This window comes from Dunckerocampus dactyliophorus, chromosome 11 (genome assembly GCF_027744805.1).
Source record: "Dunckerocampus dactyliophorus isolate RoL2022-P2 chromosome 11, RoL_Ddac_1.1, whole genome shotgun sequence".
NCBI classification, from domain to species: Eukaryota; Metazoa; Chordata; class Actinopteri; order Syngnathiformes; family Syngnathidae; genus Dunckerocampus; species Dunckerocampus dactyliophorus.
Genome location: NC_072829.1, coordinates 29,948,813 through 29,975,103, shown reverse-complemented (window position 1 = coordinate 29,975,103; position 26,291 = coordinate 29,948,813). Strand labels below are relative to the sequence as shown.

The following is a 26,291-nucleotide window of genomic DNA, read 5'->3' as shown; positions in this document are numbered from 1 at the left end:
TTTCCTTTTTTTTGTTTTCTTTGTTTAGTTTTTTTTTTTTTATTGTGCCGAGGGCCGGTAAAAAAACAGCCGCGGGCTGCAAATGGCCCCCTGGGCTGCACTTTGGACACCCCTGATTTAAATTCTATTTGTTCCATTAAATTTTTAGAATTTATTCCCAATAGTGTATTATCTTAATTTTGTAGCGTCACTGTTTGATGTGAGTCATAGCAGGTTAGCATGTGCTAGCATGAATTAACTTGAGGTGGTGGACCGGACAAATATTCACATTAGCACTCAATAATGGTCATCAAATCTTACCTTTATGCATTCCCACATGGTATCGGCATTTGGGAGCAAATATGAGATGAAAGAAAAAAGGGAAAAATACAGTAGTCTATCAAAGTGGGAGAAAGTTAGATGGTGCGTTCAAGGACCGCTCACTCGCAACAACAACATAAAAATGAAAACCTGTGGGATTTCTAACTGTATATTATTTTTTGAAGAAAATAATGGCCCATGTTTGCAAAATGTATATCCATTTACATAAAATTTGATGTAGTTATGAAAGTTTCCCGCGGCCTGGTGCTTGGGGACCCCTGCTATAGGTGACAAAGCAAAGTAGTGTAATATCTCATAATAGTTCTCATTAACTCATTCAATCCCTAAAACGTATTTATGTGTTTTTATAATCCCGAATGCCCAATCCCAGACATTTATTTGTACGTCTTTCACGTTTTTTTTGCACAAGAGGCAAAACGAGGTGATGATGCAACTCTCCACTAATGCATTTCACGTCAGAGCAATTTTAAGCCATAAAAATGGCCACAAGGTGGCAGAAGTGCATTTGATAAAAGCTCGACAGGGACCAGTCACACATGACAGGAAAGTGGAAGTGAATTGTTTTTGTTGTGGTATAGTTGTTTACATATTTGAGCCGTCACAAAAGCAAAAAACATTTCTGTCCAAGTGAAAGTTATGCTTTCACAAAAAGCTGTTTTTCTCCCTTTTCTAGTCAGGAACTGATATTTTCCTAAAAGTTACCTTTGTTCTACTGCTGATTACTACAGAACAGAAAAAGGTAGAAAGAACCTTTTTTTCTGATGAAAGACAGGAGTGTAGTCTAATCTTTCTTTTGGTAGGTTCCATGTTTACACAGTCGTACAACACAATATTCTGTGTGCCTCGAAAGATGGGTCAAAATGGTCTAAAATGGGCCCCACTGAAGGGGTTGTGTTTTGAAAAATGGCTGGGATTGAATGTTAGTAATAAATTAATTGTTGTTTTAGAATATGCCGAGGAGCCAATAAAAAACAATCTGCGGGCCGAAAATGGCAACCGGGCCACACTTTGGACACCCCTGGTAAACAGTGAGGGAAAAAAAAGCACTAATATGATTTGAACTTTGTTTGTGTAGCATTGCTACGACGATGGGCCACATGACATGTTGGATGTTTCAGTTAAAATCTCCTCCTCTGTCTTCCAGTAGAACCTTCTGAGCTTCTGACTCCTGATCCAGTGGAGCTGCAGTGCGTTCCCATGGAACCCCACCTCTGCCCCGTCCCCAAACTGCTGATGGCGGCTCCGGTGGCGCTAAATTCAGTAAGCCTTTCCCGACACGCCAGTTAAGCGAGGCGAACGTGTCAAAACGTGTGCCTCACCGGCCTGGGCGGTAATGTGAGCACGCGATGCTTTCTGGGGTGGGGGGCGGGGGGCGGCGCTCTAGAGCCACCGTGTTTTTACAGCCATACATACCAACACCTTAAAAGTGCAGACGTGACGTGCACGCCAACAGAAATGAAGAAACACAAGGAGAAGACTAAACGCCCTTTATGGGTTGGACTCATCTCATAAGGCAGCCCAACCTTTGACCTTTGACTGTTCCAAAGTCAGAAGCAGATTCTGGGGGGAAAAAGGAGACCAGTTGAATGGCAAACAGACGTGCTTCACTATCATGACGTGTTTACAGACGTAACCTTTCACTTTTCACCTTTGCTCTGTCTTACATTGTTTGTGCCTTTCTTTGTTTTACGCGCTCAGCTGCAGAGGAGACCTCAATGTCAGCATAAAAAGTCCACAAATGGAAGTAAAAGTGTGGCATTTTCGTTGTCAGTCCACAAAATCCAAACAAATTAGGTCATAGATAAGTCATGTAAATAAATGGGGTCGTGTCACCGCAAGGATGACAGCAACATTAAGTACACAAATACAACTATTTAATACTTACTATTTAAAAAAACACCATTTTGGGTCCCTATTTTTCCCAAATACCGTGTTATTTTTTGTCCAAATTCCAGTTTTCAGTTTTTCCCTTTTACCATTATTTTTCCGGCAAAAATCCTGACATCATTGATGCAATACATCAAGTACAGTCGTCCCTTGCAATTTGGCGGCGTGATTATGGCTCCCTCGCTATATTATTAATAATAATAATAATAATAATGGGTTTGATTTTATATAGCGCTTTTCAAGGCAATGAAGTGAACCCATTATTCATTCATTCACACACTTGTTGCGGTAACCTACATCTGTAGACACAGCTGCCCTGAGGTAGCCTGACGCAAACGTGGCTGCTAATTCGTGCCTCCGGCCTCTCCGACCACCACCAAACATTCCTTCCCTTTCATGCACCGGCGTGGGCAGCCCTGGAGGCAAGGTGGGTGAAGTGTCTTGCCCAAAGACACGACAGCGACTGGGTGGAGGGCGCAAAGATCGAACTGGAGTCACATGACTTGGACTCGAGTCAGATTCGAGTCGCAATTTTGCTGACTTTGGACTTGACTTGACATGACTTGAATTTCTCTCTGAGATGAAAAAGTATCTAACTATCCACCAACCCAGCCATCCTGCCATCATTAAAGACTTGCAAATTAGAGTAAATGACTTGGGACTCGACTCAGACTTTCACATCAGTGACTCAGGACTCGACTTGGACTTTGAAATCAATGACTCGGGACTTGAATCAGATATTCACATCAATGACTCGGGATCCGACTTGGACTTTGACATCACTGACTCGGGACTCGACTCTGACTTTGACATCAATGACTCAGGACTCGGCTTGGACCTTGACATCAGTGACTCGGGACTCGACTCGGACTTTCACATCAATGACTTGGGACTGAAGTTGGACTTTCACATCAATGACTTGGGACTCGACTCAGACTTTGACATCAGTGACTCAGGACTTGACTCAGACGTTGACATAAATTACTCAGGACCGACTCTGACTTTGGCATCAATGACTCAGGACTCAACTTGGACTTTCACATCTATGACTTGTGTAGTTACGGTAGTGCGTGTTTCAAAGTCGCCAGACTCTAAATGCAGAAATGCAGCGGCCGCAGATGTTGAAAAGTCGATGTCATGAGGTAGGACAACGCTGGCAATTAAACACCGGTTGAAGTTACTGGTTGGTTAGATGGGACATTTGCATTTCACCTCACAGCTTTAGAGACTCTGCAGAGGTGACTTTTGTCCAAAGTCAAACGTGCTTCCACACGCTTTAGACCACTTTGCAGGTGATGGATGTTTCATTTGGTGCATTGCACTATTAGTCGGACATATGTTCTTCTTATTGTTAGTCGTAGGGGTGCACGATATGACGTCATACCAATAAATATTGATAACATTAATAGCTCTGATAACCGATAATTTAAAAAAAAAATGCTAAATGAGGCGAGGTGAGCAAATCAAGCGCTCTTTTTTTCTCCTGCCTGTGACGTTACCTGTGATGCCTGTCCCAACTTCCCCTGAGCTCACTTGGAAACAAACATTCACCTTAAGAGGAAGAACTTAGTACCAAATGCTCCCCGATGAAGGGGAGGGAAAACCATAGAGCACACAAAAAACCTTATCAGCCACTTTGAAAAGAGCAAAAGGTTTGCCAGAGAACTCCGTGGCGTCACATCGGCTGCTCGGAGCGCGTGCCCTAATACAGTGCACCTTGCTGGGCCACAGCAGGTAGATGGTAGTGATGTGGTAGTGTTAATGTCATGACATTTGATTAGGACAAATCAACAGGTACAGTTGGTCACATCCAAATTTGGCGGTCCTTCTGTGTGCACAACCTAGTTAAATTTGAACGTAAAAAAGTAGGTACAACTCCGTTATCGGTATCATATCGGTCTTGAGAAGCAGAGAGTTATCGGCATCGCTTTGAAAAAAAGATATCGTGCATCCCTAGTTAAAATAAAAACAATAAAACATATAAAAACAACACATATAAAAACAATAAAACATTTAACGCTTTTAAACAGTAATGTTACAGTTGTGTGAATGTATCCGAAGCTACTAAGTTTAAATGTGCCCCTTTAAAGATGATATGTATATCTATGTTAGGTACTATGCTGCTACTGTGTTTCAGACGTAAAATTGTTGCATAGATTTGCATAGACAGGGTGGAGCAGGTCAAATACATGCAATACCAGGCATAGCCCTGCCTTCAAAAGTACTTATATACCCAAAGTGCCCCAACAAAATCACACATCACGGCCTATTATTTTTACCACAACTCTAAGGAAGTGTACTAAGCTAAGTCTTGGATGCATTGAATGTGCAGGCAAATGTACTTTGTCGAAATCTTTCTTTTCCTATCAGAAATAATAAGCTTTGTCCAGCCAGCCAAGAAAAAAGTTTAGCCTTGGTCTCCTCTGCCCTTCACTGTCATTAATGCCTTTGCTTTACTGCTCATGTCTGCTGGATACAAAAAACACGCAATACTTGATCAGTAAACTGTGCCTGCCGGTGGCATTTCAACTTGGACACACAAAAGAGTGTTACCGAGGCCGGCACAAGAGAAATATTTGTAACTTGTTTCCCCTTTTTTTCCTTGTTTTCAGTCGTTTTTTTCACTCAATCACAAATTGTGTGTGTATGAGATGTTTGCAAGTTATTGAGCACAGTGGAACCTCGGCTCGTGTCGACTCTAGCCAAAACGGATGCTAACCGACTCAGTTTTGCCCGTAAGGAGTCCAGCTGATCCGGAATCCGGTTTGACATGCAGAAAACAATTCAAAATGCATAAGAATGATGAGTGAAAGGGATAAATGAACATTTTAAGTGCTCATGACACCAAAAAAACAGTAGGAAAACTCACAGCCAAGCCAAGAAGGTGACATATTCACAACAATAACACAATGATAACATTCACTGATATTGTGTTGTGATAACTAGGATATAACAGACACACACAAAAAATAGCCTCGAGTGTGTTTTTTTTTTTTGACTGTCAGTAAGTGACACAGACCGATGCAAAATAAAAGACCAGCGAGCGGCGACTGCTGCTTGTTTAGCCCTGGCGTGAAACCCCCATTCTGTTATTCTAACATTCCCAGAATAGATCTAGTCAAAACATACGCATTTACTTCCTGAAACTGGCAGATCGACTGCAAGATAGGCTGGAAAGACGAGTGACAACACTGTTTTCCATGTTTTGCTAGCAATTCACATTGAAAACACTTGCGGGTGACACCGGAAACCAGGTGCAAACAATTCACAACAAAAATAACATTGACTAATATTGTGTTGTATTGTTGGACCTTTTTAGTGGGCTTTGCAGTTGAAATAGGTGTATCCCATTATGACCAAATAGGCCAAAAATACTGTAAGTATTACATACCTGTTAGTACATGCTCACAGCATGGATAGAAAACCAGAAAACCTTGTTGGAGGTGTTTTAATAGGCGGAATAGGTGTGTCCCATTGCGTGCATTAATTAGCTAATTAATTTGAGTTGTTTTTTTAATATCTTTAGAACACACAGAAAACAGAGACTCACATTAGGCTTGTGGATGATCAGCAAAATTCCCCAAAAGTGCCCTTTTTCTTTAAGAACACAGTTGGATACCCTAAGCGGAGAGAATACGCGCAAAACTGTGGCATGCGTTTGGGACGCTGAGCGAGGTTCCACTGTACGCGGACAGCTTATTCAGACAAAAAAAGGCGCACTAGCTAGAGTGCGGTGTATAGCATCATGATAACGACATGTATTCATCCTTATTTGACGGCATGAACATATTTACACCAAGTCAATCCTTTGTGTCCAAACAAAAACGTGTGATATCGACTATACATTCGTACACAAGGATAGATGGAGTCATTGTTTATGGTAACAGTTGCTATGGCAACAGAGTGACAACATGGCTACCTTTCTATTGTCCTGGTGAATGGCGCATCGCTAACTTATTAAAAAAAGGGAATGTTGATGTAATTAGTTTGTGGTGAGGACTTCTTGAATGATGGGAGTTTATTTCTTTGGTTTGGTGTGGGGGGGGGGGGGGTTGTTATTGTTGTCGTTGTTTTGGAATAAAACACATTTTGGCTTGTAAAGCAAACACCCATCAGGGAGGTTAAAAAAGGGGGTCTTTTGGACTGATGCGAGCCAGCTGTCTTTGTGTTTTTGCTCCCATGTCAGTCCAGAAATCTCTTAGTGCCCAGCTGTGCTGGATGATGTCCATCCTCGCTCGGGGGAGGGGTGTCTATACGAATGTGTGACGTTCACCTTGTTTGCACTTATGTATATAAAGAACTACGGCATAACACCCCAAGGTTATTTGAAATAAATGGAGATAAAAGACTTGCTTAGAATGTCAAAGCAGTGGATCGTCGCTATCAAGCTTCAGATTTCTTTACGTTTGCTTAGAAATGTTTTTTTCTTTTTTTAGTGAAAGAGGCCATTTGTTTTTGATGTCAAACAATCCAATCCAAAATAGGACTAAGAAATATTCCATCCAAATTAGGGGTGCACGATAATTATCGGGTCAATATGAGGAAATTGTGACGTCGTACCGCTAAATCTGATAACCGATCTTTTTTTTTTAAACGCTCCAGCGGGGCGAGATTACCCGTACTGTGCAGGTGAGCAAATCAAACGCTCCCTTTTTCTCATACTCTCATCATCATGACGTTTTATCTCAGAATTTGGACATTTTATCTCATAATTTCGACTTCTTATCTCATAATTATGACATTTTATCTCGCAGTTTTAACTTTTTATCTCATAATTATGACTTTGCTATCTCATAATTATGACTGTCTCGTCGTTTCAATTTTTGATCAGAATTATGACTTTTTATTTCATAATTTTGACTTCTTATCTCATAATTCTGACTTTTTATCTCATAGTTACGTCTTTGATATCTCATAATTATCACTATCTCATCATTTCAACTTTTTATCATAAATGTGACTTTGTATTTCATAATTATGACTTTTTATTTAATTATTTCAACTTTTTATCTCATAATTATGACTTTATCTTGTAATTTTGACTTTCCAATCTCCTAATATTGTAATTTTGACTTTTTATTTTATAATTATGACTTTTTATCCAAGAACATTAAAAATAGCTCAGATAAAAAAAACAAACACTCAAATGAGGCACAATTACCCGTACTGTGCAGGTGTGCAAACCAAGCGCTCCTTTTTTTCTCATACTCTCATCATCGTGACATTGTTTGTCATAATTATGACTTTCCTAACTCATAATTATGACTTTATCTCGTAAGTTAGACTTTTGATCTCATAATTATGAATTTTTATCTCGTAGTTTTGACTTTTAATCTCATAATTTCAATTTTTTATCCCCTAATTATGACTTTTTATGTCACAATTTTGAGTTTTTATCTCATAATTATGACTTTTTAATGTCATAATTATAACTTTGCTATCTCATGATTATGACTTTATCTTGTAATTTTGACTTTTTAATCTCATATTACGACTTTTTATCCGATAACATTATAGGTAACACCGATAACCAACAATTGGAAAAAAAACAAGATTACCTGTAGTGTGCGCGTGAGCAAATCAAGCGCTCTTTTTTTCTCCTGCCTGTGATGTTAGCGGCCTTTTGTAACCTCAGCTGAGCTCACTTGTAAACAAACGTTCACGCTCCGAGGAAGACATTCGGCATGCTAGTTGTACCAAATACTCCGTGAAGGAGGACCCATCGAGCACACAACAAACCTTACGGCGTTTGAAAAGTGCAAAAGGTTTGCCAGAGACTTCCATGGCGTCACACCGGCTGCTTGGAGCGTGTGCTGGAATACAGTGCACCAGTTATCGGTATCGGTTTGAAGAAAAAATATCGTGCATCTCTAATGATTGTCACCGTGGCCGTCCTAGAACAACGGGCATCATTTCATCGTCTAAGAACATCGCCAAGACTCGATGAACTTTACAATTGTGTAAAAACTAAGGTTTGTGGTTTCGAGCGAGGGTGTCCAAAGTGTGGACTGGGGGCCACTAGCAGCCCCACAGCTGCATTTTTATTTTCCCGAATGAAATGAAACATTAAGAAGGAGGATTAGGGACACATTGAAAAGAGAAAAAGTTGAAATATTGACTGTTTGAACAAGATGTCACACGACTAATAATAATTATTGACGTATATTGAAAACAGTGGTGTCCAAAGTGCGGCCCAAAGGCCATTTGCAGCACGCGGCTGTTTTTTTATCGGCCCTCATTTTAAAAATGCAATTAAGCAAGAAGACTAACAGAAACAACAAGGAAAATGGAAAAAGAGCCGTAATTTTACAAGAATAAAGTAGAAATGAATGGCGTCATAATATTCATTTAAAACAAATTTTACATTCATTTTCCTCATAATATTCCAGGTTTATTCTCCTAAAATTGCCACTTTTTTTTGTTAAAATACAACTTTCTTTTCTTAATATTTAGACTTTATTCATGTAAAATTGCTGATTTTTTAAAATTTCCGAACTATATAAATATTCTAACATTTTCCTCAACTTAATTTGACAAAAATTACAACTTTATTTTGTTTTGTTAAAAAAAAAACATCTTTAATATTAAATTTTTTCCAGCTTTATGCTCCTAAAATGATATTTTTCCTCATAATATTACATTATTTTTGTAAAATTTTGTAAAAAACTTTTTCTGGCTATATTACAAGGTTTTTCTCTTGATATTTTGACTTTATTCTTGTAAAATTACTGACGCTCCCCCCCACACTTTCTTTTTTTTTTTTTGTTAAATTATATTTTTATAATAAAAAAACAGCCGCCGACCACAAATGGCCCCCAGGCCGCACTTTGGACACCCCTGCTCTAAGCCCAAAGAGCCCCCACATGCCAGACCTTGGACACCCCAGGCCTGGGACATATCCCAGCTGATGTCAGATGTTGTGTGTGGGTTTTATCCCCAGTGATGCTTTCTTTCCCCAGTGGGACTGTTGCAGCAGCAGGTTTGCACACGTGAAGCTCTTCATTATTTGCTGCCATTTGGTTGCCATGGCACTCGTCCTCGCTAGCTAGCACTGGACTGAGTGAGTCATCCAACTGCTGAATGTGGACTCCAGTGCACAAAGAGGGATCTCGGTTCAGTGGGACCTGTAAAAAAAACAAAAACCATCACCAAAGCTTCTCCACGATGACTCACCATGCAGCTGTCATGATTGGCCGTGTGGGGGCAAGGGTCAATAAACACGTAGGGTCCACTTGACAACAAGCTCACATGTTCAAAGTTGTATCGTGCCTTTATGATGCTTTTCACTTCGCCCGCATTTCGTTTGATAGAAATAAAAAAGCCATAATTTGATAAACTCATGGAACAAATGAAAAGTGTTGATTCTTTCTCTCCTTTTCTTCTTGTAGTGCTTTCATATGCTTTGTGCTACTTGCAAATTACTTTTCAGTGTATGGATTAGCAGTATTATTCTCATTCTGATTCTGATTAATAGGAGTACGGTACTGTGCCTATGATTCTGCCATTTCTGTTTGACCTTTAATAAAAGACATCATTGTGATCTCAGCTGCTGTCATTTTATGTGTCTGACCCCAGGGACACATTGTCCTCCCCCTTGTCCTCCCCCTTTCCAAGCCATTTTGGCTGTTTGGGATGGAAATTCATTTTGATGGGTAGAAAAGATCTCGCAAATATGGAAGCCCGTTTCCGGCACTCAAAGAAAAACAAATATCCCCTTGGTAAACAAGAATTAGGAGATTACAAAATTGGAATTATGAGATAAAAAGTCTTAATTCTGAGACAAATGATGGACAAATGAGGAAATGATGAGATACAAACTCAGAGAAGGCGGCACATGCGCGTTTTCTATCTCATCATTTCCACGTCTTATCTCATACTCAGGACTTTTTATTTCATTTTATCTCATTTTTATCTCAGAATTATGACTTTCTTATCTCAAAATGTTAACTTTTTAATGACTTTTATCTCATAATTTCGACTTTTTATCTCAGTTTCTTTTCTTCTTTTCTTTTTCTCACTTTCTTTTTCATACTTTAAACTTTTCATCTCATTAATATGACTTATCTCCTTATTATGACTTTTTATCTCATAATTTCAACTTTTTATGTCATAATTATGACTTTCCTATCTCATAATTATTACTTTATTTCGTAATTTTGACAGTTTATCACATACTTATGACTTTTTATCTTATATTATCGACTTTTTATCTTATAATTATGACTTTTATTTCATAATTTCTACTTTTTATCTCATAAGCTATGTGTCATTATTTTAACTTAAATCTCATAATAATAAAGATTTATCTCATAATTTTGACTTTTTATCTCACACTTTCAACTTTGTATCTCATAATTATGACTATCTCGTAATTTCGACATTCTATCTCATGCTTATGACTTTTTATTTCAGATTTATTAATTTTATTGCATAATTTCGACTTTTTATCTCATAAGTATGACTTTCTTGGCTCATGATAATGACTTTATCTCGTAATTTCTTTTTTATGTGATACTTGTGGCTTTTGTTTGCCCACCAGATGGCACAATGTTAGCCCCACATAGTCGCTGCGCTTTTATTCTGGAAAAACACACAAACGGAAGTCAAGGCGGAAGCTGGCCGACAGCTCTCAGGAAATCGGTTAGGAATCCCAAATGGGTTTTTTCACGCCATAAATCCTCCTCTGTCCTGTTAAATTTCTTACTGGAGCCACTTTGCCGCTTGTTTTTAAGATTATCTCTTGAGCGGTAAATCTGCTAGCCGTGCCTCGATAGCACACACGGACTCCCCAAGGTGGCAGCCTGGGCCGGAAACAGAACGAGGCCCGGCCGGACACAAGGAAGACTGGCCGATAGGCAAGGCAGGCACTGCGCTTTGCGGCACCAGCGTGTGTTTGTGTAGGAACTAGCATGCCGTCTGTAGGGTAAATATAATGCGTTGCACCTTGCGTGTAACAAAAAGACACGCTTTCCAACAGTGCCTCTGCTTCTCAACCAAGTCGAACCCTTGAAGTTCGAGCATGGCTCTGCGGGAATTTAGCCACAGACGAGTTAGCTGCACGCTAGCTAGCTAACAGCGGAGTGAACGGATATAAACTTTTTACTTGCCGAGATTTAACCTTAGTTTGGCGGCGTGCCTGAAACAAATATGAGCGCCAGGCCCATCTTAATTATGAACGTATATATGCCGTTTTAATTCGTCTCATTTGCTGTCGCTTTTTTTAAAGGCCCGTTAAATGTTTGGGGGGCGACTCTAGCTAGCTAGCAAGCTAGCAGCGTAGCTAAGCCGTTAACTGTTAAAGTTAGCCTGCTTCTTCCCCCCCACGGGCCGCCTCAAATGAAAGAATACAAAGTGGTGGTGCTGGGCAGCGGCGGCGTCGGCAAGTCCGCGCTGACCGTTCAGTTTGTCACCGGCACCTTCATCGAGAAATACGACCCCACCATCGAGGACTTCTACAGGAAGGAGATCGAGGTGGACTCGTCGCCCTCCGTGCTGGAGATCCTGGACACGGCGGGGACGGAGCAGTTCGCCTCCATGAGAGACCTGTACATCAAGAACGGCCAGGGCTTCATCCTGGTCTACAGCCTGGTCAACCAGCAGTCTTTCCAGGTAAACACGAAGGCGTGCCCGTCATTGGCACAGGTGTCACGCGGGGGGTGCACAGCGAGCCTCCCTTCGAGAAATTCTGTACAGTTTTCTGAAAACGGATTCTCACTGTTTGAACCAAAAGTCACTTAAATTGACCTGAAATCAGCTTACTTTTTTTCAGGCTGCTGCGCCTCCCCTGAAGTGACCTTTAGTCCTACAGTCACACACTTTGAACCCTTTCCTTTCTCTGAAACTTGAAAGGTCCTGGTGAAAATGTAGTTATCTAACCTTATGTTTTGTACTGATGTATCACATTCAGAAAAGCAAAAATATCCAATGAAAACACAAAATGATTACTGACTCACCATCAGCTGATAATCCTCCTGATGAGAGCCGCCATTTAAAAGAACGGTGCCACAGCTTGCAAGAATACACTGACTGAAGTTTTGCAGCGCACATACTGTATGATAGGAATGTTACAAATTTGGAAATATGTAAACTTAAGTCTGTGATTAATTCTGCCTGCTGGAACATGACTTGAACTTTTAATTTGATACCGCATTCACTTTTCTACTGCAAGTGTTAAAGAAGTTAGAGCAAATTTCATAGTGGGAAATAGTGCCTACTACAAAATATATCCTAACTCAGGCTGTGACATTTGTTTCAAAAGTCAACACAGTAGCCATTTACATTTTTTTGATCATCCAGAAGTCCAGGGAAGAGAATAGTGTCATAAATGCTGCAGCAGCGCTGCATTGGTTTTAAAGTCAATTTATATCCTACATACCTCTGATCTTGTCCCGAAGCGCCTATCGATGAGTTTGAAAGGCTTCAGGTTCTATGCAAATGAAAATACACCCCATATCATATGACGAAATAGCATTTTTAAGGACGTCCCCACGGACTCTCCCAATTGAGCGTGCACACACAGTGTTAGATTTTTGCATCGCTAAAATACAGGGATTGTATTTGTAACATTCCTATATATGCGTTTTGACCTGGACACGCGGTGCTGGATGATGACGTCACTAAGCGTCACTGCTACTGGACCTTTTGATTTGTTGGATTTTGATGTTTACCGAAAAGCGTGCAAACCGGGGCTGTTTTTTGTCAACGTCTTGGTATGGGAGCATACTACACTCGGTATCGGATTATTAAAGAGTAAGAAGGAGAGGTTCCGCAGGTCCTTCATACCGACCGCTGTCAGGCTCTACAACACCTGCACCACCTGAACCATGTTGTAGTCACTATGTATTCTTTACTTGCGTATCTTGCTTGCTGCTGTAACAAGTGAATTCAATAAAGTATTAAATAAATTACAAATACAAATACATAAAAACAATGTTTTCATGTCCTCCCGCAGGACATCAGACCCATGCGAGACCAAATTGTGCGAGTGAAGCGCTTTGAGAAGGTGCCGCTGATCCTGGTGGGCAACAAAGTGGACCTGGAGTCAGAGCGCGAGGTCGCCGGGTCGGACGGTCGAGCCCTGGCTCAGGAGTGGGGCTGCCCCTTTATCGAAACCTCTGCCAAGAGCAAGACCATGGTGGACGAGCTGTTTGCGGAGATCGTACGGCAGATGAACTATTCCACGCTGCCGGAGAAGCAGGAGCAGTGCTGCACGGCCTGTGTGGTGCAGTGAATAAGAGGTATGCGTGCTTTTTCTTTTTAATAATAATAAAAAGTGAGGATACATCCCCTTGTTGGTTACAAATGGTTCACAAGCTGAGGGGAAATGCATGACTGCGTGGCGTTGCATTTAGTCGGAAGTGTGAAGGATGAGTGTGGGTGGTGCAGCTGGTGATGTTCTAATATCTCAGAGAGCGTGTCATGAAGAACACAGCAGTCGCAGTTAAAGACGAAGCAGATGGTACGATGAGGAAAAATGTGACATCCTGAAAAAGAAATGATCTTCCAAAACAGGAAGTTAGCTTGTCATTGTAGAGAGAGTGAGAGTGAGAGCGAGAGGGAGAGAAGTTGCCGTCAATGGCAGAAACCGACGCACGGCCACAGCTTAAGTGTGTTTGTAGTTAGTGGTGCCTTTATATGAAAACAAAGGCACTTCAGACTACTAGCACTAGCAAAACTACACTACTACACACTGGGCCCACCTAACACCTAAAGCATGCTACCTTTGGCTAGTGTGAGTGCACTGAATCGCACAATCATAACCTGAGAAGTGGTCTAGGGTCCAGCACGATTGCGTTCTCATCCACGCTCGCAATGTCGCTGCCGACGGGGCCGAGCCGATCAATTGCCAAAACCGCCAGCGGAGATTTCCTGTCTGTGCGCCATGTCTGTGCTTTAATGTTGTCAGCAAACGCAACCAACCAAAATAGTACGGTCGTCCCTTGCTACATAGCGGTTCGAATATCTTTCCCTCCCTTTAATCGCGGTTTATCAAAAATTAACTCATTTAACGCCATGTTAAATGAGTTAATTTAATACCAACAATGTATTTATACTTTTTTTGTGTGTGCAAGCGGCTGAAGGAGAGGTGCTGATGCAACTCTTCACCAATGGATTAGGCCTGAGAGCGATTTTAATGTCTTAAAAACAGCCACTAGTTGGCAGAAGTGCATTTGATAAGAGCTCATGAGAGGATCATGAGAGGAAAGAGAAACATACCTGACAGGAAGAGGAAGCCCTTGCATAAAGGTAACTGTTACATTCCGTACCATGTGAGGAGTGTAAAGGTGACCATAGGGGTGTTATTTCTTGTCTACAGGGCTCTAGTAATGGTAAAAACTGTACTTAGAGAGTCATAAACACGTTTTCTATGCCATAACTATGAAAATTTTTTTTTGTGAGTATTTAATCCTGCTTTGTGGAAACTCAATTATCGCGGTCGGGTCTGGAACCGATTAACCACTGTGAAGGAGGGATGACTGTGTCAGCGAATGTAGCCGTGTTTACACATGTGCTGCCTACAAGACCATACTTGCCTGTAGACTTCATTACAGCCTCATTTCAAATCAACCACAATAACAATAATAATAATAATAATGATGATGATGTAGCAAACCAGACGTTATGTGTTAAGAATTCTGTGTTGTCCGACTGTGAAGCCGTAAACACGTCAGCGCTTGAGCGTGGAGACAGCTGTTGACCGATATTCTTCTAGCTACATTTGCTGATATTCTTTTGGCGTGGTTGCGTGTTACAGCAAACACAGCTCTGATATCGGAATCGGAAGTGTGAAGATGTGGATCGGTGCTCCCATGAATGTGGTGGCATCGTGGAATCACTGTAATGCAACCGCTTCTTCACCATAACAGACGTAATTCATAATAGACTTCAAATACAAACACTCAAAATGATCCAAAACCCATGTGAGTACATTTGTGTGCGTGACACACACCATGAGGGCTTGCTAGTTTTGGAGGTAGCGGATGAGCCTTAACAGGGGCAGGATGCTGTCTGTGCGAAAGGCTATTCCTAAATGTTGACATTTTTAACACCCCACACTCACTTCTCCTGCCTGTTGTGTTGGAAGCAATTGGTTTGGCACGTGTTTTAGTATGCAAGCCCGTTTGTTTTTTTTTTTTAAACTTTTTTTTTTATTATGCAAGCCCGTTTACGCCACCGAAAGAAAAAAATATTCCAATGATAAATCTGAATTATGACATAAAAAGTCACAATTATGAGATAAGAAAGTCATAATTGTGAGAGAGTCATAATTATGAGATAAAAAGTCAAACGCATGAGATAAAAAGTCAAAATTTCATACATAACGTCAGTCATTATCCGTCAATTATGGTATGAAAAGTCAAAATTGTGAGATTAAAAAAAAAATTAGGGGGATTAAAACCATAATTATGAGGTAGGAAAGTCATAATTATGAGATCAAGCTGAAATTACGAGATCAGAGAGTCAATTATGAGATAAAAAGTCATAATTATATGAAATTACAGGATTAAAATCCTAATTATGTGAGAGGAAAGTCAAAATTATGGGAGAAAAATGGTCATGGTTTAATTCATCTTGAACATGCACATGGAAAAAGTCATAATTTTGAGTCAAAATTATGGAATGAAAAATCATCATTATGAGATCAGAACGTCATAATTCTACGAGCTATGTGAGGGTCATGTGACAACGGCTCCAGGGAAGTTTGTATCTCATCATTTTGACTTTTAATCTCACCACTGACTTTTTACTACATGCATGTGTCAATATGTCGAGATCGGCAACATTTTTGTTTGGTTTCATTTATTTTGTGCTTCATTGATTTGATTATCGTGACCGGACTGTCCACGTCACTTAGGAGACCACCGCCACACAACCACCAAGATCTCTTCTGCGTTGGGTCCCTCAGGGACGTTTCCGCCTTGTCTGACGGCATAAATACGCCACCACTGAAATCTCTGGCAACCATGATCATATAACGGGACTACCCGTGTGTGCTAACGCACTGTTTGTGTCAACTTTGCAGATGCAGTGTTTGTTTGTTTTGGATCACCACAGCATTTTTTTTGGATGGAGCAAGGGGCCACCAGACTTGCCTGCCTGCCGCGCTCCCCGCCAACGTTTCTGTCCGAAGGGTTCCTGACCGTCTTAACACGAGAGCGTCTGACAGACAAGATGTCAGTCCTATTTTTGATATCCTAACTCTTTAGAAGATGTTTCCGCTGCAACTTTAAAAGCCTTTTTTGTGACGTGAAGTGGAAGAGTTGGCGTCGTGGACGACAGACTTGGGCAGCCATCTTTGAATTTCATTCTTTTTCCCTCCTTTTAGTCAGAAACACCCCTCAAGTGTAATAAACCAGAGTGTTTGTGAGGTAGCGGCCTCCTTTTTTAAGATGCTTTAATCAGCGTTCTAAACTCTATGACTTGTATTATGTCGCAGTTTTGACAAAGTATTTCATATTATGGAAATTAATTTGAAGCATGCATGCTTTTAAGTTGCTCATGAGCCGCTGTTCCGCTGCGCTGCAAGTACGCCGTTCCTTCTATTTTTAGAATTTTGTCTAGACATCTGAACGCTGAATTTTTAAAATTTTTTAGCTTCAGGAAATGTTGACAGGAAGTTTGACTGCGTGGAGCAAAGTAGCCTGCCGGAGGCCGTCTTTACACCTTCACGTTTGCACGCCTGGATCCCATCAAGCATCAGATGCTGTGCACATCAAGCCAGGCGGTCTTCCACTTTCAGTTTACTCCTGACATCTTTGACTGGGGAGGGGGCGACTAAAGGAAGCGCACAGTTCCCCATGCGTATTTGTTTGCCGACTACACGAGCCGTGTTGCTTTAAAGATGCTGATTGTTGTTGGTGAATAAGTCCAGCTGCAAAAGTACAGCAGATTTAACATCGCTTTGATTGCTTGTTTGTTTTTTGTTTTTTTAAATAGTAACATATTTATTACAGACTAATGACGTGAGTATCCAGTTTTAAACATTTCATTTTATACTAGTTTACTGCTTTTGTGACTTGAGGCTACATGATATATTGTTTTTGGGGTTTTTATGTTTTGTTTTTTTTTTTAAGCTGAGAATTTAACAGAGCCTTAAAATAATTTCTGGTGCATTCTGGTGTCTCGTTTCTTCTTTTCTCATCTACAGCTGTCCCACTAAAAAAAATCCCTGTCAAGTTTATGAGATAAAAACTCAAAATTGAGAGATAAACAGTCAAAGTTGTAATTATGAAACGAAAAATTGAAATTATGAGATAAAGGCGTAATAATGAGAAGTTGAAATTATGAGTCATAATTATGAGATCAAAAGTCAAAACGTGAGATAAAATTATAAGAAATCAAAATTATGTTAAAAATTGACATTGAGGTTAAATAGTCATAACTGAGATAAAAAATCGAAATTATATTAAAAATCCAAATTATGAGATAGGAAAGATAATTTAGATAGTCATTATTATGTGCTAAAAAGTCGAAAGTATGACAAGTCAAATGTATGAGGAACTCAAAATTATGACATAAAAACTCATGAGATATAAAGTTGAAATCATGAGATAGGAAAGTCAGAGATAAAAAGTCAAAATGAGTCATAATTATGAGATAAAGTCATGTGATAAAATGTCGACGACATGAGATTAAAGGTCAGAGTTATGAGATAGGAAAATCATATAATATATTGATATGATATAATATGAGATGTCATAATTATGAGAGAAAAAAATTTAATTGTTTTTCCATTTTGCTGATTTTTTTTTTTTTTTTTAGCTTGTGCAGCAAGCCAATAAAAAAACAGCCGCAGGCTGAAAATGGCCTGCAGGCAGCACTTTGACACCCGAATACTGTAAAGTCAAAATATTATGGGAATAAAGTCAATATTACGAGAAGACAATTTACAGGAAGAAAAATTAACTATTTGTAAAATTACTTTAAAAATATTAGCAGAAATTGAAAAAAAATGAAAATTTTACAATAAAGTCAAAATATTAAGAGGAAAAAGTTGCAATTTTACAACTATCATGAGGAAAAATTTTATTTTAATTGAAATTTGAAATATTAAATATTTTTTTAAGTTGTACTATGTGAACTCTGATAAGAATACATTGTAACTCTAAAAACAAGTAAAAATGCGAATTTCAGATCGTATAAAACGTTGTTTTCCAATATTTCGCACTTCTCCATCAGGCCTCAGGGGGCAGCAAAGCTTGTTTCAATGAAATGACGTCACGTCATGAATCCAGAAGTGACTGTCAGACGGCGGGTGAAAGATAAGTGTTTTGGTGATGCTGGAATTGACAGAAAATCTTTAAAATAATAAAATGTAGAACTCTAATATGAATATATTCTAACTACAAAAAATGCAAATCTCAGAATTAAAACGTTTATGTTAAGTCTTTTTTCAATGTGTCGCAGTTCTCCATCAGGTCTCAGGGGGCAGCAAATCCAGTTTCAATGCAATGATGTCACGCATGTATCCGGAAGTGATTCTGAGATGGCGGCTGAAAGACAACTAGTACTTTGGTGATACTGGAATCCACAGAAAATCAAATATTTAGTAAGTTTTCTTCGCGATGAAGACTGTATTTGTTACCGTGGGCACTACGAGTTTTGACGAGCTTATTGAGAAAATAACGTCCGCCAGTGCCATTAAGGTGAGTTGAAAAGCGCTTGTCGTTTATTTTGTAGGAACGTTGCGTGTAGCTTTACGAAATTTGACTTTACAGTTCCGAATGTACCAGTAAACTCGAACAATGTGTGAAATGGTATGATGCAGTACGCACAAGGAGCACTATTCCAAACGTCTGAGTTAAATGTGGCGCAGTCGTCATTTTGAATGTAAACGGATGACTATTGTTGTGCCTACAGGCTTTAAAAGATCGCGGATATGAGCGGTTAGTCCTTCAGGTTGGACGAGGATCTTTTCTCCCAGACTCCCAGACCTGTCCACACGTAATCCTGGAGGTTTTTCGTTTCAAAGACTCCATAGCAAAGGACATGACCCAAGCTGACCTCGTCATCAGCCATGCAGGCGAGTGGGCCAACAACCCTCATGTATTTTATGTCATTAATTATCATTATATCACATCCCACCATTCAGCAATATGTGACGTTTCCCTCATTCACACTGCTTACCTTTCAAAATAAAAAGTCAGACAGTGGCAAACACAGCTACAAACGCAATGCTATAGATAACTGCAATGTACCCCACCAGGCATCATACAGTGGTTTATTATGAAATCATAATAATAACAACACGGGCTACTGTTGGGGCCATAACCCACGACAAAGCTAAAACTCGACTCTAAACCTCCCGAGGTCACTTCCTGTCCTCTATAGCAGCGTACCCCTGGTGGTACGCAAGCAAATTGCAAGGGGTACGTCCATCCATCCATTTAATTTCCACAATGATAAGTAAATATTCTCAGTCCTTTCATTTGAAGCCAGAAAATAAAATGGAACCTGTGCGCGACAACTATTTTTCCCAGGTAGACAATAACCCGTGACGCAGCTGCACCAAAAGCATAACAGTTGTGTTACATTCTAGCTTTGGAGAGTTATCAACACGTAAGAGTGAGGGGGTACTCACTGCTCTACACATCTGTCCGCCTGCCACTACGGTCCGCTAGGTAACACATTTCCTGTGACACACATGATTAGGAGTTTATTGAAATCATAAATGGTTTATTGACCCTTATTATGTCTACTATATTGGTTAATAGGAGTGTAAAGCCATTTAAAGCCGCCGTTAGTACAATACATTGATGAGACAAAAGCCACCGCACGAAGTACGCTGTCCAGACTGCTAATGTAAGAATCTGCGTAATCTTATTTAGGTCTAATAAAGTGGTGCCTCGGTTAACGTCCGCCCCGGTTAGCGCGTTTTTCAGTCAACATCCAGAATGTTTGCTGAAATGTTGCTTTGGCCTGCATTTGTTTACGTCGCCATCTTGAGTCATGCTGCAAAAATGAAATGTTGTGATACTTGCACGTGATCGCGCAATGCATTTTGGGCCGCAGGCTTCATTTTAGGGCAACAGTGTTTGTTTATATCAGAGTTGCTGCGCTTGAGAAAGAGATACACGATGTAACAAAACACATGGACCGCTCAAAAGAGAAATGCGATGGGCCGTGCCGAGACAAGGGTGCAAGACCTCAGAATGTTACGGCTTAAGGAGATGACCGTCGTCATTTCAGAGGTATGGCTCAGCGGGTTCTGCGTAACAGTCAATCAACCCGGCGGTGCATCGAGGGTGACACTTGCTGTTTCTGCCTGTCTCATATTACATCCATAAAACTCATTTCTGCTTCCAACAACAAAACATAAGCATTCAAACTTAACATAGCATGTTTGCAGCAGGGAGTCAAACACAGCACACGTATCCTCACCGGTGCACTTCACTTCCGTGACGTCACTGCCGGCAGCAGTTGGGTTTTTTTGTTCTTTTTTTTTTTAATTTAACAGCAAGGTACATGTTTATTGGTTCTAGAACATTGGTTTAGTTTGATATATTTTTTTACATTTTTGCAAATTGTGGTTGCAGCAGAGTAATATGTTTAATTTGTTAATAATTTCCCAACAAAACTAGGTAAGAGTGATGTTAAATGTTCAGTTGTCCATTCATTTGTAATTATTTTTGCATCATTTTTTGGATGTAAAACTATAATTATTGTCTATAAAATGTATTTTGTGTTAACATTTTTCGGTGCCTGGAAGAGATTCATTGAATTTACTGTACATTATTTTCTATGGGAACATGTGATTTGGTTAGAGTTCGTTTTGCTTTGAGTCAAACCTTCTGGAATGGATTAATGATGTTAACCAGGGTACCACGGCAAACACTATAATGGGTAATAGGAGTGTAAAGGTAACTATAGGGGTGTTATTTCATGTCTTGAGGGCTCCAGTAATATTAGAAAACAGTATTTAGAAGATCACAAGCAGGTTTTCTATGCCATAACTACAAAAATCTGCTTATCCTCACCATGGTTGTGGGTGTATGCTGGAGCCTATCCCAGCTGACTTCGGGCGAGAGGCGGGGTACACCCTGGACTAGGTCTGGAACCTATTAACCGCCATAAACAAGGGTCAATATTATTAATATTATTATGAGGCCACACCTCTAATTATATTGTGAATGATGACCAACATTGGACACTGATGAGGAAAAAAAAAGAATAACAATGCAACAAAGATATTTATTGGTCCATGAAATGCGCAAAACTTGAAAATGATCCAACTAAAACCTGTGATGGACGAACTGTGGCCACATGTATCCACTGGGATTTCCCTGGCCGGATACAATGATGCCATTGGTGTGTAAAGCACTTAGCAGAATATAATCAGGCCCTGACAGATAAGGGCGCAAGAGGGCAAACAGCAACATCTATTAACTTTGCGTCCAGTAACGTTGTGTCCTTCCATGGCGCGGGAACACTTAAATCCCATTTTGAAAAGGAGCCACCCCCAAGTACTCAGCGGAAACCAGAAGTTGCCGCTTTGCTTCTCGACGTCGTAAGGAATCTCAGCACCCGTTTCTCTCAGGGGCGGGAAGCTGCTTGGAGGCCCTCGGTGCCGGCAAAGCCCTGTTGGTGGTGGTCAATGACAAGCTGATGGACAACCACCAGCTGGAACTGGCCAGACAGCTGCACATGGACTCACACTTGCTCTACTGCACTTGCAGGTAGGTACAGTACGGTACAGTATATGGAGTGTACAGCAAGTGTAACATGCAGGATGAGCTTTGGTTTGCCCTCTCAGCACTCTGACAGAAACGCTAAGGAGCATGGATCTCTCCGTTCTTCAGCCTTTTCTGCCCGGTCAGCCAAAGAAGTTTGCAGACTTCATGGATAAAGCTCTTGGTCTCCAGTGAAGCTTCATGCTCATTGTGTTTTATATACTGTGATACAGTAATGATACATGCATAGAAGAGAAAAATCAGATACTGAGCTGCGTGAATCGCCGTCCTCAGCAGCTGAGCTGACATTTTATTCATCTTGTCCGCCAACCACCTGAAGTAGGCCAAAGTGCAGTTTGCAGGCTGTCTGTGCTGTGCAGATGACTTGCATTTGGTAATGTTGTGGTAAAACAGGCAAATTGGCTTTGTTTGGCTTGAAGTAAGCTATGAAAACAAATGTAGCAAAAATGAGTAGCCATTTTCATTTTGTAAAAGTAGCTGTCACAAGAAAAAACCTTGGCAACTCCTGATATAGCCAATAGAACATTTAAACATTTACACTTCATCTATGCCATCGGTGTCGGTGTAGGCCGATTTCACTCGTGGATGATCGGTATCAGCAGCATAAAACCCCGATCGGAGCATAATATATACAGTCGTACGCAAAGGTATGGCCACCCCTGACAATGTTCATGAATAAATCAGTGGATATTTGGATCTATTGTTTGGTTTTGATCTATCACACAACTGATGGACACAGTAGAATTTCAGAAGTGAAATGAGGATTATTGGATTAACACAATATGCAACCAAAACTAAATTAGGTGCATAAATTTGGGCACGTCTGTCATTTTGTTGATTTCAATACCTCTGCCACCTAACACTGATTAATTGGAACACAAAATGGGTTTTGTGAGCCCATTAAGCCTTGAATTTCATCGATTGATGCATCCAATCATCTAATCAAAGGTGTTTAAGGTGGCCGGTTGCAAGATGGTTTTCTCTTTGAATCTCCTGTGAAGACGGGCAACAATGGGTTCCTCAAAACAGCTGTCACATGACCTGCAAATGAAGATTGTTCAACATCATGGTTTACGCGAAGGCTACAGGAAGCTATCTCAGAGATCTGTTTCCGCTGTGAGGAACATCATGAGGAAATGGGATTTTTTGACATGAAAATGTATGACATCCCCATCAGCAGTGTAGTGCATCAAGAGTGACTTTCTCCCCCACTTCGTCCCGTGAGCCGGGTTCTGGTCGTTTTTTGTTGTGGAGGGAAGTAGTTCCGGCTAGCTGCTGGGGCCTCTTAAGTCAAGCCTTTTGCTTCTCAAAACAATATGTGTTCAAAAGAGTAATACATTTGCATGACAAAACCGTTGCCCACAAAAAGGGAGACCTCTCCATTGCTCTGCGTTATTTTCTCTCCGTTCGTATAAACGCGCGCTGTGCGCTTGTCCGCTGTTGGGTATGTGTTGCAGTGACATGAGAGTTAGCAAAAATCAAACGAAATTGGAATTGACATGCAGTGTGAGCTTAGCCAAAAACTTGCCACTTCCACACAGAATGAGAGGATAACCTTTTTTTCACTTACAGTAATCTCCGTCTCAGCCATGGCGTGTCGGCTAGGCTCTGCTGGCCCAGTAGCCAGTCTCCATGCAGTGTGAAAGTTTAATGTAATCTAATGCCATGTCTCACAGCATTACTGATGCCTCGTGACCACAGCGCTACACACAACATACAACTCGTCTTTCATTATTTTTGGACTAATAATAGGCCATAGTCAACCATGAGACAGCCATCATGAATTAATTACATGTACAGTATTTGTTGAAAACCACAATATAGTAAGGGAGTGATATTCAAACCGCAATATAGCGAGGGATCATGTTTTTAAAAGGTTTATTTTTTTAAAAAGGGTAATAAACGAAATTAGACGCTGCAAGCACCATCCAATGTGACCATTGTGAAACTCACAGGCCGGTCTGACCATACGAGAATATTTGCACGGTAACCTGATAGTTAGCTGTGTGTCTCTCAAGGTTACACACACGCGACTCTATTAGCCGCAGGTTCACACCTGTTGGTACTGTGTGGTGTTGACTTAACCTTTTCAGTGACTTTTAACGACTTTTGTCACCAGTGGCTGTAGCATTTGGGTAATTAAACCAGTATGCATTTGGATGAACAAACCTTGAGTGTTTCTCTACCTCCCACCTTTATGTTGGCACTTGCAACTTTCTGTGGCTCCGTTTTGGGTTAGAGGTGAGAAACGCTATTCAACTGAAGAAATAACTCATGGCAAAACAGGAAGGTGGTGTGCATGTGGCGTCACGCTGCCACGTTGTGTCTTTGCGAACTCTCACATCAAGAATCACGTCTTCAGTGAAGGTAAAACTTACCATAAATGTTTTCAGTCATAATTTAGATGCATTTGAAATTGCTCGCAGCATGTAAAACTATAATTCTAACCTATGAAAACACACTTTGTGTTAAAATGTTTGGCTTCCTGGAACAGATTAACTGGATATACATAATTGTTTATGGGACTATGGGGGTGTTATTGTATGTACACAAGGCTCTAATGTTAAAAACCCGTATTTAGAAAGTCATAAACAAGTGTTCTATGCTGTGACTATGAAAATATTCCAGTTATTAAGATTGAATCCATCCAACTTCTATGCCGCTTATCCTCATGACTTGTATCCTACAGTAGGCTGGAGCCTATACCAGCTGACTTTGGGCGTGAAGGTATAGACAACCGTTCACACTCACATTCATACCTACAGTATGGACCATTTTAGAGTTGCCAATTGACCCAACATGCGGGAGATGTCTTCCCGATCTCCTGATGTGTGGCCAACATTGAACGGCAACATTGAAGCCTTTATCGCAGTCCGCTCTGGAACCAACTAACCTCTATAAACGAGGGATGACTGTAACCACAGTTCCGCTGAAATATGAAATATGGGGGAGGAATGATCTGCTCTGTCTTTGTGTGATAGTAATGATAGTGATAGTAATCTGCCACTGAAACTGCTCTTCTGTTGGGAGATGATGCTGTGCGTTGGATGATGCTGGTTGTCCGTGATGGAAAGGAGCCTCCTCAGTGTCCTTTCCTCTGCCACAGATGTCGGGCTGTCCAGCTCATTGCCAATGACAGAGCCTGCCATCATCACCAGTTTGTCCCAAGTGTGTGGCGTCCTTCTTCTTGAGGTTGCTCCCTCAGCACACTACTGCATACAGGAGGGCACTAGCTACCACAGTTTGGTAGAAGATCTGTAGAAGCTTCTTGCGTACACACAGTAAGACTAGACAAGAGTATGGCCATACAAAGAGTAACAACAGAGTGAAAATGTTTGTTGGCCTGCCATGTCACCACATGATAGCCAGCTTTTACTGTCTCGCCCTTTTACTTTCACATTGCAAGACTGTCAATTATACGGTCATGACTCATTTTCATATGACCTCATATACAGCTCAGCAATATCTCAAATTCTGTTTTTCCATCCCGAGTTTCGTTTTCCACTGCGGGTGTCTTCATACTTTCCCTTCAAAGACTATGCTTGTAGATAAAACAGTGCAGAGACATTTCCCAGTCGTGCTAAAACCACCTTGATCCCCAGTTTTATACTTCTGCTCTGGTCAAAGTTGCCTAAAATATGCCATATGACCCCTTTTAAATGCCCTTCAGTGGCAGCTTAACTAATCCAATCAAAGACTTAAGTCTTGTTCACATGCATCAACGTTGAGGAAAAGTACACAAAATTGTTCAGCTCTAGTGAATCTTCATTGTATTGTGTTCAAGCTAAACATGTTGCTGATTTACACAAGCAAAAAAACAAAAAAAACAAATTGCAGTTAGTTGGTGGCCACAATCCATGCCATGTACTCTATATATACCAACAACAAAAATAATTATTGTCTCACAAATAAAGAAGTCAATTTATAGAAGAACTTAAGCGATTAAATGAAATTATGTGCCACAATAATACAATTTAAAAGATTAAAAAAATGTAATATACTAAAAATGAATACAGGATGGGAAAATGATGACACAGACTCCAATTTGTACATTTTTGTTGTTGGAGTAAGATGAATGCCCAACCGCTGCTTGTTTGTTCCTGTATACGTGCATACATTATTTTTCTACAATTTATTATACAAGAAAACCCCAACAAAGTAAGAGGTAGGGGTTGTTTTTGATTGAACCTCTATTTTATTTATTTTCCCTTTTTGTTTTCTTGATTTTGGAGGCTTTTTCCGTGTTTCATGCTCGAAAAAATAAAAGAAATACAGTAAAATTATTATTAAGCTTTAGTCCCTTTGTGTTTCTCCACTGCACTTGTTTGCAAATGTTCTTAAACACTTCCGCCTTCCGTCCACCAAGCCCCGCCTCTCTTAGCTGTGATTGGC

General features: G+C 40.4%; 3 protein-coding genes across 10 annotated transcripts in view; all 3 read left to right on the top strand.

Moving 5' to 3' along the window:
• mbnl3 (muscleblind-like splicing regulator 3) overlaps nucleotides 1-9,911 on the top strand; it is a 39,958-nt gene extending 30,047 nt beyond the window's left edge. For 4 of the 6 annotated variants that reach the window (XM_054791709.1, XM_054791705.1, XM_054791707.1 and 1 more), the window contains exons 7-8: nucleotides 1,466-1,581; nucleotides 9,168-9,909. In XM_054791709.1, the coding sequence (XP_054647684.1) occupies nucleotides 1,466-1,581; nucleotides 9,168-9,257 (206 nt within the window). In that variant the 3' untranslated portion in view covers nucleotides 9,258-9,909. Of the gene's footprint in view, nucleotides 1-1,465; nucleotides 1,613-9,167 lie in introns of those variants that run through there. The other 2 variants (XM_054791710.1, XM_054791711.1) reach the window with 2 other exon arrangements.
• An 894-nt stretch (nucleotides 9,912-10,805) lies between these two features.
• On the top strand, nucleotides 10,806-17,321 carry rap2c (RAP2C, member of RAS oncogene family). The gene is made up of 3 exons (XM_054792791.1): nucleotides 10,806-11,817; nucleotides 13,160-13,445; nucleotides 16,232-17,321. The coding sequence occupies exons 1-2, from the start codon at nucleotides 11,545-11,547 to the stop codon at nucleotides 13,436-13,438; spliced, it is 552 nt and encodes a 183-aa protein (XP_054648766.1). The 5' UTR covers nucleotides 10,806-11,544; the 3' UTR covers nucleotides 13,439-13,445; nucleotides 16,232-17,321.
• A 1,338-nt stretch (nucleotides 17,322-18,659) lies between these two features.
• Nucleotides 18,660-26,164, top strand: zgc:92907 (uncharacterized protein LOC436733 homolog). 3 transcript variants are annotated; one of them, XM_054792953.1, is made up of 4 exons: nucleotides 18,660-18,854; nucleotides 19,069-19,231; nucleotides 21,746-21,884; nucleotides 25,006-26,164. In XM_054792953.1, the coding sequence occupies exons 1-4, from the start codon at nucleotides 18,774-18,776 to the stop codon at nucleotides 25,088-25,090; spliced, it is 468 nt and encodes a 155-aa protein (XP_054648928.1). In that variant the 5' UTR covers nucleotides 18,660-18,773; the 3' UTR covers nucleotides 25,091-26,164. The 3 variants fall into 3 exon arrangements, with proteins under 3 accessions (XP_054648928.1, XP_054648927.1, XP_054648929.1); XM_054792952.1 differs by having other exon boundaries at nucleotides 18,661-18,854; nucleotides 21,962-26,164; XM_054792954.1 differs by lacking the exon at nucleotides 18,660-18,854 and adding an exon at nucleotides 18,919-18,965 and having other exon boundaries at nucleotides 21,962-26,164.
• Nucleotides 26,165-26,291: the final 127 nt, after the last annotated feature.